The sequence below is a fragment of the Myxocyprinus asiaticus genome, chromosome 25 (assembly GCF_019703515.2).
Source record: "Myxocyprinus asiaticus isolate MX2 ecotype Aquarium Trade chromosome 25, UBuf_Myxa_2, whole genome shotgun sequence".
NCBI lineage: Eukaryota > Metazoa > Chordata > Actinopteri > Cypriniformes > Catostomidae > Myxocyprinus > Myxocyprinus asiaticus.
In genome coordinates, this window is record NC_059368.1 from 10,424,311 (window position 1) to 10,438,292 (window position 13,982).

Sequence of the window (13,982 nt, forward strand, 5' to 3'; positions counted from 1 at the left end):
CGGATTGACAAAATAATTCCTCATTAACTATTACATTCTTATTTTTCTAACTTTAGGAAAAAAAGTTATGAATATTTGTGCTAGATGCCTTTTTAAAAACTTTTTTTTATTTTTCCTTTAGTATTTTTTATTTTTTTTTCAATCCAGCCCCAGGTCTGGAAAAATAGTGGAAATGGATAAAAACGTAGTCATGGAAATTTCTATAGTCAGTATACATTTTTGTAGTTATGTTCAGCGTCATAACCAAATATATGATTGGTTAGACATTGCTTTGTGAGTGCAATCTCCTTAAAATTCATATAAAAACCTTATCCAGACCATTAACCACAAACTGTAAAAGACATGCAAATTCATTGGTCAAAAGGTGCGGGAACCCTGTCAATTGATGTGATTAAATTTGACTTTGATCTAGGTTTGTAACATGGAGAATATTGATCCTCTTGGAATCCACACTGGGGAGTCCATAGTGGTGGCCCCTAGTCAAACTTTGAATGACTATGAATACAATATGCTGAGAAACACAGCCATCAAAGTTGTTCGCCACTTGGGCATTGTGGGAGAGTGCAACATTCAGTATGCCTTAAATCCAGAATCTGAGCAGGTAATTGTAATTTAAAAGATCTAGAAATAATCAAACTCAAGGCGCTTATCAATCAATAATCTTTTGCTTTATGTCTCTCTGACAGTACTACATCATTGAAGTGAACGCCCGGCTCTCACGAAGCTCAGCGCTAGCCAGTAAGGCCACAGGTTACCCACTGGCCTATGTGGCAGCCAAACTCGGCTTAGGAATCCCTCTGCCTGACCTTAAGTGAGTTCTTTATTTGAAAATACCTATCAAGTTCAATGGACTTCTACACTTGAGCATTTTTTACCTGCAAGTTACTGTATTCCAGGAATTCAGTGACTAATTCCACAACAGCCAACTTTGAGCCCAGCCTGGATTACTGTGTGGTGAAGGTTCCACGTTGGGACTTGAGCAAGTTCCTCAGAGTCAGCACTAAAATCGGCAGTTCCATGAAGAGCGTTGGTGAGCTACCTATTTGAAAACTTCCCATTAGAAATCTTAAACATGTCACCAGCTAAGTACATTTAAAGTCAACATGAAATGCAGTTTACTCAGTTAGCTTGCTTAAATGTACACTCAGTAAGTTTTTGTTTATGTTGTCTTGGACTTACATTGACACCTAGGGGCATGTTTGCAGCATCATTCAAATGCAATAGTTTTTAGTTAAGGAAGCCGTTGTAGAAAATCACTGTTCACTGTCAGCCATTAATTGTTTGATCCACGAGTGAAAGTGTCCAGTAGAACACAACAGGACCCGCCCACTTATTCAGCCATCTGGGTTCCCGAAGTGTTTTCCTCTTTCATTTCCTCCATATACTTTCCATAGAATCCTTCATAATAGTTGTAGGCCATGAACAAAACCAACCAGCTTTGAGGTATATCACAACATCATAAACTTTTTTTGAGGCAAAAAAGTATTTGAAAATCGAACAAAAAGGCAAAGGTACAAGGCTTACTGTCTTTCATGAGAGCACGGACTACAATCCCATGAAGCATTGCGAATGATGTCATTGAATAAAAACTTTGGTAATATACAGTATAAAACTACTGATTTTAGATGGTTGATTATAAGTATAGAAACAGTATATTTTGTGTTTATTGCAAAATATTCTGATATGTACAAACAGATAAGTAGTTTAAGGGTGACGAGACACCGACTCGATTACATCATTTACAGTGCTTTATGCGAGTGGCTGTTCGCTCTGAGGCATGTTTCACAGGATTTGTTGGCTGCAGTTCTGTGATTGGTGAAGCTTTCTCTGCTGGACCATGGGTAATGTAGTTGATTACCTTGAATTCCACTATCAAGCAATGAAACAGTAAAGTTGAAATAACACAGATGGATGGCTTCAAAGGAAGCACATACCATCGATGAACAACCTTGTAGCTCACCGTAGGTCTGCCTCTAAAGGCTTATAAGTTATCTTTGAAAATCAATTAGTCTGTTAAATAAATAGGATTTTACTTCCGGAACCAGACTGTTGCGCTCTATAACAGGGCAGTTGCTGAGATTAAGTGAGTTGTATTTGACTGGTCATGTGATCCTAACATGGCAGTCCCCCTTAGAAGACCCTCTCCATGTAGAAGGAAGCTGCTTTTAAAAGGTTACTGGTATGATTGGAGTCTTCATCTCATGCGAGTCATCATGATTATATATACATACTGTATGTTCCAAAATTGCAGTTAATTTCTTTAAGAGTAAATCTTTTTTAATGAGAAAAAAACTACTGAGTGCACCTTTAATGCAAATCCATTCTGGTATGGAACATCCAATTTCACAGTCTGATCTTGTCCCGTCGTTCATTTTTGTTCTTGTTTAATGTTCAGAAATGCATCACATTGTGGAAGTACAATTGATGGTGAAATGCCTTTATAAAGTTGACTTTAAGCGTTCATTAAAAATTAAGGACCCTTTCTTTGCTAGATGTTTCTAGTCATAATTTGATCTCATTCAGTACTCTCCTCCACCTCAACAGGTGAAGTGATGGCCATTGGTCGCAGCTTCGAAGAGGCCTTCCAAAAAGCTTTAAGAATGGTGGATGAGAACTGTGTAGGTTTTGACCACACCATCAAACCAGTATCTGAGGAGGTTTGTACTGAAATCTGAAGTCTTTAATCTTACTTCCATGTTAAATGCATGTTTTTCAACAGGCTGGTGAAAAATCAAACAAGTGATGTGAATGAAAGCAGAAAAGATAATGTTTTGTCTGGTTTCTCAGGAGTTACAGACGCCCACAGACAAGCGCATCTTTGTTCTGGCTGCAGCCCTGTATGCCGGCTACGCAGTCGAGCGGCTCTATGAGCTGACCAAAATAGACCACTGGTTTCTGCACAAGATGAAGAACATCACAGACCACAAGAAGCTTCTGGAGACATATAAGCAGGATGAGAGTGCCATGCCACCTGAGGTGATGAGGAAAGCCAAGCAACTGGGCTTCTCTGACAAACAGATTGCCCAAGCTGTGCAAAGGTAAAAAAGCTAAATGTTGGTGATCTTACACAACAGTGTACCACTGATATAAATGTATATTTTTGCACTTTGTTTCATAAAAGGTGTAGTTAAAAGCTGAAGGGCATTTTAAGTGCTAAACTATTCCTTAGGCAGGGCAATGCCACCAGGGTCAGACATTAAAGGAACCTTCCAGGTTTCATACAAATTAAGGTTAGGGTTTGGTTAGGATTAGGGTAAGGTTAGGATTTGTGGCATAATGTTGATTACCACAAACAAGGGATAATTTTTTTTATTTAAAAAATTGTGGGTACAGAGAGGCTGTCGATTGTGCTAAAAGGAATAGTTCACCCAAAAAAAAAAATCTCTCTTCACAAATGAAGATTTTTAGAAGAATATCTCAGCTCTGTTGGTCCTCAGAATGCAAGTGAATGGTGACCAGAACTCGGAAGGTCCAAAAATCACATTAAGGCATTATAAAAGTAATCCATAAGACTCCAGTGGTTCAATACATGTCTAAAGAAGCGATATGATAGGTGTGGGTGAGAAACGGATCAATATTTAAATCCTTTTTTCTTTAAATCTTCACCTTTGACTAGCTCTGACCAGTAGGTGGCTGAATGTGAAAGTGAAAGTCACTTACACACCAGAATGTGAAAGTGTAGGTTTACAATAAAAAAGGACTTAAATATTGATCGGTTTCAAATTGCTTCCGAAGTTATGGATTTAACCACTGGAGTCTTATGGATTACTTTTCTATTGTCTTTATGTGCTTATTGGACCATCTGACTTCTGGTCACCATTCACACACATCTGGAATGGCATGAGGGTGAGTAAATGAGCAGTTTTAATTTTTGGGCAAACTAATCCCATTAACATGTATTGAACCTGGTAAATTCCTTTAACCAGGGCTCTGAGTTAAAATGCCACTAAAAGTGACAAAATGCCCCAGGTATTTAAAATGTGGTTGTAAAAATTACTCGTAATGAATTTGCCCTTTTTTTTTTTCTTTTTTTTTCAGTTGCATATATTCTACTCTACTCTACTATTCTATTTAGTTATGAATTTAGGAGCTTTTCAGAAAATATAGTGACCTAGCTTTCAGAAATGTTAAGGCTGTCTCAGAGGCTACTGTTATCGAATGTGTCACTAATATAAAATACTGATATCAGCTCTGAAAACACTGGAGGTAAACAAATCTAAATGAGTAATGAAATGTATGGTGGAGGTAGAGAGCAGAAAGCTGTATAATCGATCATCGTGAACGGCCACTTATTTAAAATGTAGCCTTGCAGTGTGTTTATTGTGATATCTTATGCATTGCTTATAGTCAGTTTTGTATTTGCTGATCATTTGATTTTATAGGTGACAGATATAATTGTTCTGATTAAGAATGTATTTAAGTTAAGTATTTGATATAAATGGATGGCACACTGGGTTTTTATATGGTTGGAAAAAATATGCCCATACATGCCCCTGTAAAAAAACAAATATTGCCCCTTTAATTTCTGATACATTTCCTGTGTCCCCTCCTGTAGCACGGGACTGGTCGTGAGGAAGTTGAGACGTGACTGGAAGATCCTTCCTGTGGTAAAACAGATTGACACCGTGGCTGCAGAGTGGCCCGCTCACACTAACTACCTGTACCTGACCTATCATGGCTCAGAAAGCGACGTGGTCTTCGAGCAGCCCCATGTCATGGTGATCGGCTCTGGGGTGTACCGTATCGGAAGCAGTGTAGAGTTTGATTGGTGTGCTGTTGGATGTATTATGGAACTGAGGAAGGTGAGCTGTCTTCCTATAGAGGAAAATTTGTTAATTTAACTTCTTACTCCTTATTTTTCAAAAGAAATGTTTTTTCAGTGTGTATTTGTGAACTTATCTCTTCACAGATGGGATGCAAAACCATTATGGTGAACTATAACCCAGAAACGGTCAGCACAGATTATGATATGTGCGATAGACTCTACTTTGATGAAATCTCCTTTGAGGTAAAGAATTAAATCTAGGCAGACATATTGCTTGATTTTAATCTGTATACATCTTTAAAATGACGATGATGCTAAATATCTACGTTGAATTTAATTCAATCATAACTTGACTTACTATACAACAACGTGAATAATTCATTCTTGTTGGTCAATTATGGCATTCTGCAGTCAAATAATTGTATAATTGACCGTTGTCCCATATTTCCTAAATAACTGTCCTAGTTTCAGGTCTCTCATATCACTCCACAGTGTCTATCTTTTCAACTCAAATCAATATTTAATATTCATTTTTTATCTGTTTGGTTACAAGCCATGTAATTAGAGGGATAATATACAGTCAGCCGGTCATGATCACAAAATAAACCCATTCTTGTATCATGATTTCTCCACTTTGCATTGGGGTCCTGATCACTTTGTTGGGGGTTATTATGCAGTAATGACCAGCTGACTGTATCCATTACATGTTCATTGGTCTGAGTCTTAAATGTTGATAAAATCCTGTTCATTATTAATTAACACACTTTGTTTGCCTTTAAAACCAGGTTGTTATGGACATTTATGAAATGGAGAACCCAGAGGGAGTGATTCTGTCCATGGGTGGGCAGCTGCCCAACAACATCGCCATGTCGCTTCACCGTCAACAGTGCAGAATTCTGGGCACCTCGCCTGAGTGTATCGACTCTGCTGAGAACCGCTTCAAATTCTCCAGGATGCTTGACACAATAGGAATCAGCCAGCCCCGGTGGAAAGAGCTGTCTGATACTGAGGTATCCAACAAGGCTAGTAGATTCATCTTAAACAAACCCAACATGGACACAACTGTAGTTAAATTACTCTTGACTTGTCTCTGTTGTAGTCTGCCATGGTTTTCTGTAAGACGGTCGGTTATCCTTGCCTAGTGAGGCCGTCGTATGTTCTCAGTGGAGCTGCTATGAACGTTGCTTACTCTGACAGTGACCTGGAGAAGTTCCTGTGCAGTGCTGTGGCCTTGTCTAAGGAACATCCTGTTGTCATCTCCAAATTCATTCAGGAGGCAAAGGTATCTCTAATGTTAAAACGGCTCACTCCCTCTGGCAGTTTTGAGTTAACAGCTAAAAAATGCAGATATATATGAGAGAAGCAGATAATTACAGGGTTACACAACTCTAAATCTAAATAGTAGAGTTACAGAAGTTGGCACATAATGAAACATTTCTAGTCCAAAGGGGATCAAAGTCTGGAGATCATGTGTCAGCTGCTTTTGGGATTAATCGCCAAAAAAGTGGAATAAAGAGCACTAGTCAAAGCTCAATTTTTACAGCAGAGGCCAATGATATCATCTTAGCTCTGGATTACATTAAAACCACACAACAGAGGCATTTCTTAATAATAGATTAAAAATCATGTCTTCAAGCTCTCGCATCACTCAAAAATGACCATCCAGCTCTTGTAAAGATTTTAATCAAACTGTCAGCTCTGGAGTTGGAATTTTAATATATACTTTTCTTGGGTACCTGGCCATTATGGAATCCCAGGAAATGAACAAGCAGACTCTGCTGCTAAAGAAGCACTCTCGATAGATCTTAAAAAATGCTCTATATCACCTTCAGACCTCAAACCAACCATAATCTCCATCAACAAATGGCAAACTGAATGGGATCAATGCGCAACAAACAAACTACACGAAATCAACATTGTAGTGGGAAAAAGACAGATATTTTACTTTTACCCTGAATCAGTTTTAGAATTTTTATCGAAAATGCATTTTAAAAACCTTATATAGGTTTTTAATATTGTACCCGGAAAAGTATTTTAAGTTGTTTTTTCGCAATGAAAATAGCCATGGAAGCTGGCATGGTGTTAAATTACAAATTCACTCACTCTAGTCCAAAGGGGGTTTTCACCACTTAAACTAGTGACAGTGCATTAATGCCAGAAGCATTGTGTTTGCTTAATGTTTTTACACAAAAAATAAAAAGATATATATAAAAACAAACAGTATTATATATAATAAGTAAGGTTGGAAGAGAAAGATCATATGAGAACTTGATTTGACTGTGGAATAGATACTGTATATATTTAGTAACACTGCTGTGTAAGTGATTTGATTGTTACATATTTGGGTGAATAATGCACTACAGAATGAACAATTGCAACACTGTGCTGTAGTCATTTGCTTGTAAACAGGATAAAGCTGTTCACCTATTCTTATTTTATTAGTTGTGCTTTCTAAGGCAAGTATCACTAGTACTATTGCTCATTTTGATATGTGAACACCCTAGCCAAACACTTAGACACCACCCAGAAATCCATAGTAACCATATGGCAATACCCTGGCAACCAACCAGAGATCCATAGCAACCAAATGGCAATGCCCTGGCAACCAACCAGAAGACCTTTTTGCACAGATAAGCACCAATCTTTTTTTTTTCTTTTTTTTTTTCTTTTTTTTTTACATTTTGATTTGTAAAATGTATTGATTGGTGTGATGTTTGGCTGGAAGGAGATAGATGTGGACGCCGTGGCCTGTGACGGAGTGGTAATCGCCATAGCAGTGTCAGAGCATGTGGAGAATGCAGGGGTGCATTCTGGAGATGCCACACTGGTAACTCCTCCTCAGGACATCAATCAGAAGACCATGGAACGCATTAAGATGATTGTCCATGCGATCGGTCAGGAGCTTCAAGTTACTGGCCCCTTCAACCTGCAGCTCATCGCCAAGGTTTGTGGCTTTATGAGTTGGGATGACTGCGTTTCACAATATTTGCTGCTGAAACGAAATTATATTTCTTTATCATCAGGATGACCAGCTTAAGGTGATCGAATGTAACGTACGAGTCTCGCGCTCCTTCCCGTATGTGTCCAAAACACTTGGTGTTGATCTTGTTGCCCTTGCAACAAGAGTCATAATGGGAGAGGAAGTTGAGACTGTTGGGTTGATGAGGGGAACTGGAATTGTAGGAGTTAAGGTAACAAACTTCACAATCTCTGACCTCTGAATTAAATTATTATTATTTTCATTTAATTATAATTTTTTTTAAATAAAGAGATGCTTCCAGGGTTCAAAATTAGTTTTGCCACACTGCCAGTGATGAGTGAATTGAGACTGTACTGGACAAGATACTGTATTTTGTACTATTTTTATAAAAAATGTATATATACATGCTCAATTCCTCGTCCTTTTTGTCATGAAACAACGTGATTTTGTTCTTAAAGCTGAAGTATGGAATTTCTGTGACACTAGCACCACCGAACGCAATTGCAAAAATAAACTGTTTTCAAAACGGCTTTCTGAATATGCCCCTCATCTGCCGTTGTTCAAACCGTCAGATAGTCCTGCCCCCAACTCATGCCACTGGTTAAGTTATGTTGTTGGGGCAGGTCTAAGTAGGTCACGCTAAACAAACACAGGAATTTTATAGTGCTACAGAGACAAAGTGTTTACAGTTTTCGAGAAAATTAAAGAAGGCTTTATTTTTGTTGTGAGGAATACATGGAGGACATGGTGAGGGCACATGGAGTTCCTGAGAAAAAAAAAACTTTAGACAACCTAAGCTTCTGATGGTAATTTTTCCACTCGGATAAAAGTCTTTAAGGAATATTCCGGGTTTAATACAAGTTAAGCTCAATTCACAGCATTTGTTGCATAATATTGTTTACCATAAAAATAAATTTTGAATCATCCCTCCTTTTCTATAAAAAAAGCAAAAATCAAGGTTACAGGGAAGCACTGACAATGAAAGTAAATGGGGCCAATTTTTGAAGGGTTCAAATGCAGAAATGTGAAGCTTATAATTTTATAAAAGCACTTATTTCTTAAAACTTGTGTATTGTTTGAGCTGTGAAGTTTTTTCAGTTTTAATTTTTAGTTATTTTAGGGTTTGTTGACATTACATCGTCATGGCAACAAAGTTGTAAAATTGGCTTTAATGTTACACAGAAAAGGTTTGTAAGTGATTTTTATCACACTAAAATCATGTTGACACAAACATTGTTTATGTCTTGTGGCCATACTTTTGAAAAAGTGAGTATTTTAATGTTTAAAAATTGGCCCCCTTTCATTGAAAGTGCTTCACTGTAACCCAGATTTTTGCTCTTTTTTTTTTTTTTTTTTTTTTTAATAAAGAAAAGGGGCAAGTCAAAATTAATTTTTTTGGTAATCAATATTATGTCACATGTGCTGATGATTGAGCCTAACTTATTTTGAACCTGGAATATTCCTTTTAAGAAGATGTGAGTCGTAACAGATATTTGCTTTAGTAGGCTGTTTGTGTGCCTTGATTTAAATCACTCCTGTCCCTTACATCAGAGAGGGACAGACTGTCATTCTTACGGTTCAACTTAAACCATGTATTATGTTTCAGTTCCTTTTTAGAGTTATCAGCCAAGTAACTGCTTTTATTTACTCACCAAAGCCAATTTTTACTTTCATTTGTCACAAGGCAACCATTAATTTTGGACACTGGATACAATTATCTCTTTCAAGGTTTACATATGTTTTAACTATTTCTCCCTCAGGTTCCTCAGTTCTCCTTCTCACGGTTGGCTGGAGCAGATGTTGTTCTAGGTGTTGAGATGACCAGCACTGGAGAGGTGGCCTGCTTTGGAGAGAATAGATATGAGGCCTATCTAAAGGCAATGCTCAGCACTGGCTTCAAACTCCCTAAAGAGAATATTCTCCTCTCCATTGGTACCTACAAGGTATAAAGATCTGACCAGTAAAAAGTTAACTTGATTCACTGTACTGAAAGTTGTGGTGTTAGATGTTTTTGATTGTAAAAGAAAGAAATTGATATATTAAAATAGTCTGTGGCTCATTTCTTTTCAGAATAAGTGTGAGCTGCTGCCCACTGTCCAGACGTTGGAGAGTTTGGGTTATAACTTGTATGCCAGTCTGGGCACTGCTGACTTCTACACTGAACATGGAGTCAAGGTACATCCAAAAAGTATCGATAAAAATTATTCAATCTAATTGAAAATTGACTTCTTTTTTTTTACTCAATATTTGCATGCTATGTGTTTTATGCTTATTAGAGTAGTGTTTTATCAGCTTAGCAAGCTCTAATGTCCAATTCTGTTTGAATAGTTAGTCGAGTCTGTTGTGCACTTTATGTGTGGAGCTTTATGTGTGAGTTGCTGCCTATAAAGGGTTTCAGTCAGTCTCTTATCAGGTATCATTTTAGTCATGATGTTTGGAAGGTAGCTGCATATGTAGACAGTAGACAGCAAGTTGGCTAAACGAGGTTTAAGGCTATTAAGACCCATCAGACCATTTATTTAACTTCTGGTGCATTTTCATTTACAGCTAACTGAGCGATGATATGAACTACCTGATAAATTTCCTGTTTTGTAATTTCTACTTGTTCATCTGTCTCTGAGCAGGTGATGGCAGTGGACTGGCCTTTTGAAGAGGAGAGTGACTGTCCTAATAAAGACAAGCAAAGAAACATCATGGACTATCTTGAGGAAAACCACTTTGACTTGGTCATCAATCTGTCCATGAGGAGTTCTGGTGGAAGGCGCTTGTCCTCCTTCATGACCAAAGGTTACCGCACGCGCCGAATGGCCATCGACTACTCTGTTCCTCTAATCACTGATATTAAATGCACCAAGCTTTTTGTTCAGGTAAGTAGTGATGATCTAAGATTTGTTAGTGAAGTTTACAGACTTTACTTGAATAAATTGATAAAGCCATTATCCTCTAATGTAGATAAAAAATAAAAAATGTTGGTGGATCTGAGGGGTTTATGCATTCTGTAGCTCTGCTGCATTTAATAACCTGATTTATTAGGGGCCTGGGTAGCTCAGCGAGTATTGACGCTGACTACCACCCCTGGAGTCGCAAGTTCGAATCCAGGGTGTGCTGAGTGACTCCAGCCAGGTCTCCTATGCAACCAAATTGGCCTGGTTGCTAGGGAGGGTAGAGTCACATAGGGTAACCTCCTCGTGGTCATGATTAGTGGTACTTGCTCTCAATGGGGCGCGTGGTAAGTTGTGCGTGGATCGCGGAGAATAGCATGAGCCTCCACATGCTGTGAGTCTCTGCTGTGTCATGCACAACGAGCCATGTGAGAAGATGCGCGGATTGACTGTCTCAGAATCAGAGGCAACTGAGACTTGTCCTCTGCCACCCGTGTCTCCACGAGGACCTACTAAGTAGTGGGAATTGGGTATGCCAAATTGGGGAGAAAAGGGGATAAAATTAGAAAAGAAAAATAATAATAAAAAAAATAAATAATAATAATAATAATAATATATATATATATATATAAAAAACCTGATTTATTGTAAGATTGAAATGTATGTTGGGTTGACAGGCACTGAGGCAGATTGGTCAGGCTCCTCGTGTAAAGACACATGTTGATAGCATGACCTCACAGAAACTCATCCGTTTGCCTGGTGAGTACTGCCCCATCTTTTTTTTTAAATACTGTCCGGTCCTCTGCTAACCTGTTAGTGAAGTGCATCCTTTCTGTGTATGTATGGTTAAATAGGGCCAATGTTTTTCCTAAAACCATACATGATAATTAAAGGGTGTCATTTTCTACTTCTAAAGGTCTGATTGATATCCATGTGCACCTTCGGGAGCCCGGTGCCACCCATAAAGAGGATTTCTCCTCGGGCACAGCTGCTGCCCTGGCTGGAGGAATCACCTTGGTGTGTGCCATGCCCAACACCAACCCCGCCATCATTGACCCCACCTCTTTCGCCATGGCTCAGAAGGTAACATCAACACCAGTTACAGATTGTTCTGGTTATTAGTATGAAAAACGGTAGACGTTGTTAAACATGATCTCTCTTGTTTCCCCCCACCCCCATGAACTGGCGTAGCTTGCCAAGGCTGGGTGCCGCTGTGATTATGCTCTCTTTGTGGGAGCATCATCTGAAAACGCCACTCTTCTTCCATCCATAGCGAGCTCTACGGCTGGCCTAAAGATGTACTTGAATGAAACCTTTTCCACTTTGAAAATGGACAATGTTTCTCAATGGATGGAGGTAAGGAACATGTCTTCAGAGTTTCTAGTTCCCTTTCAAATGTTATTATTATATGTCTCACAGTTTGGTTACATTACTATTGTGACAAAGCAAACCGATGTTCTGTGTCATTGCAGCACTTTGAAAAGTGGCCAAAGCATCTGCCCATTGTGGCACATGCGGAGAAACAGACGGTGGCGGCAATCTTAATGGTAGCACAACTGTATCAGAGACCTGTTCATATCAGCCATGTTGCCAAGAAAGAAGAGGTAAGAATGCATAGTATTTGGGATGTGGTAGTCTAACAGCTAGATTTCATTTACCTTGATGGTCAAGCTCCTGTCAGGCTATGTTTGAAATGGAATACTAGCATAAAACTTTATGTATACTGTGCAGTATATACTGTATACTGCCTACTATTTAGCATGTGTAACGGTAGTCATTATTTCACTGTTTGAAATGTGTGCGACTTCATCGTATTATGTTAGTGACATCACCTCATGTTGCATTCAGCAAGTGGTGTCTTGTTATGATCTTGGGAATAAAACGGGTCACTGATTCTTGAGAGAAGGTACAAAACATGTCCTACATAAAAAAAAAATTGTTAAGTAGGTGCAGTATGCAACATTCAGAAACCCTTGTTATTAATGACACCTGTGGCCGTTAAGTGAACTGCAGCCTGTTGCTTGTGATCGCGCGCACACACTCCATAGGGACGCGAGCGAGCATGACCAAAACAAAGAGACTGAATGTGATTCACCTGCATCATTATGACAGATGAGTTAGCATAATTAAAATTACTTAGTTATGATTGTTTTACTACAAACTTTGAGACTATATATTATATTTGACTCTCCAGTGCTGGAACAGGGCTAAAAGAAAGTGTGGATATAGGTCTGACTATGCGAGACTGTAGTTTGAAGTAATCACTTTTCGTTGCATGATACATTGACTGCATTTATACGATAGCCTATGTCGGCGTTAGCTAGCTAGCCAGCTTTATCAGTAGCTGTTAGCTAAATTTGGTGGATGATGACAGAAGCTGTTTATAAAATAGACTGTACATTATAAATATGTTGACACAATTCAGTATTGATGTGATTCCATCACAACTGTCATTTTGATATATTGATGCGCTATTGTTTTATAATAATAGATTGTATATATTTTCTGTATAACCAAGTTACGTTACACTAATGAATGGGTCTTTTTGCATTATCTTGAACATTGTCAAGCATTAATTTCATGTGTTATTGTAGTTTACCTTGTTGAATAATTACAGATTAACATTATGTCAGTTACTGTGAATCAGCATACCTGACTTTTAGTATAAAGAGAAGATCGTTGAAATTATTTGAAAGTTACGAAGCCAGGTAGCTTGCAATTCGTCAGCGTTAGCAGGCAAGGTCAAGTTAGCTAAAATTACACAGATCAATCCTTATGGCACTATATTTCACATGCTTTGCAGCTATGTAAGCTTACCTGTCCAATAAGATGAACGCCAATTCAGGGTCGGTTCTGAACCCAAAAACCGAAGGAAGGTCCCTCCAGGAATCAAATGTCCTGCCGATGTTCACTCTAGATTTCGCTCGACCATGATCGCGTTCCTGCTTAGCCAGACGGGAGTCAGTAAATGTTTTTTTTTTTTTTTTTTGGCTTACTCAGAGTTTGTGTAGGAGTCGGTGTTGTGTCTGGAGCCGGCCGTTTGCTGGATTCCATCTCTAAGATAACGTTACCTAGTGTTGCAGACTGTCTGTTGACACTGTTAAATAGCGGAAGCACTGAGGCAAGGCTCTTGGGAGCACGCAAAACTTCACATCCTTTGGATTTTCTCGGCAAAAGCCATTAGTCTACAGGCTTTAATAGGCAACCTAGAAGTCCGGGAAGGGCTAATTATTTAAGTTGTGTTACAAGCCGTTCACACATTGGCAAAAAAAAATGTTACATATTGCACCTTTAAGTATCAAGACATTTATAGTAATAATAATACTGAAAAGGTTAAGTCTAAAGGAAATGTGAA

The 13,982-nt window shown here is 38.5% G+C and overlaps 1 protein-coding gene across 1 annotated transcript in view; it reads left to right on the forward strand.

The window, feature by feature from the left end:
* Window positions 1-13,982, forward strand: part of LOC127415950 (CAD protein-like) — a 39,183-nt gene that overhangs the window by 14,265 nt on the left and 10,936 nt on the right. Inside the window, exons 13-30 of the mRNA XM_051654993.1 lie at window positions 413-601; window positions 687-811; window positions 897-1,030; window positions 2,545-2,657; window positions 2,788-3,038; window positions 4,556-4,802; window positions 4,910-5,008; window positions 5,551-5,775; window positions 5,865-6,047; window positions 7,491-7,709; window positions 7,789-7,956; window positions 9,506-9,688; window positions 9,816-9,920; window positions 10,370-10,612; window positions 11,305-11,386; window positions 11,544-11,710; window positions 11,819-11,983; window positions 12,100-12,231. Coding sequence (XP_051510953.1) covers window positions 413-601; window positions 687-811; window positions 897-1,030; window positions 2,545-2,657; window positions 2,788-3,038; window positions 4,556-4,802; window positions 4,910-5,008; window positions 5,551-5,775; window positions 5,865-6,047; window positions 7,491-7,709; window positions 7,789-7,956; window positions 9,506-9,688; window positions 9,816-9,920; window positions 10,370-10,612; window positions 11,305-11,386; window positions 11,544-11,710; window positions 11,819-11,983; window positions 12,100-12,231 — 3,030 coding nt within the window. The remainder of the gene's footprint in view (window positions 1-412; window positions 602-686; window positions 812-896; window positions 1,031-2,544; window positions 2,658-2,787; window positions 3,039-4,555; window positions 4,803-4,909; window positions 5,009-5,550; window positions 5,776-5,864; window positions 6,048-7,490; window positions 7,710-7,788; window positions 7,957-9,505; window positions 9,689-9,815; window positions 9,921-10,369; window positions 10,613-11,304; window positions 11,387-11,543; window positions 11,711-11,818; window positions 11,984-12,099; window positions 12,232-13,982) is intronic.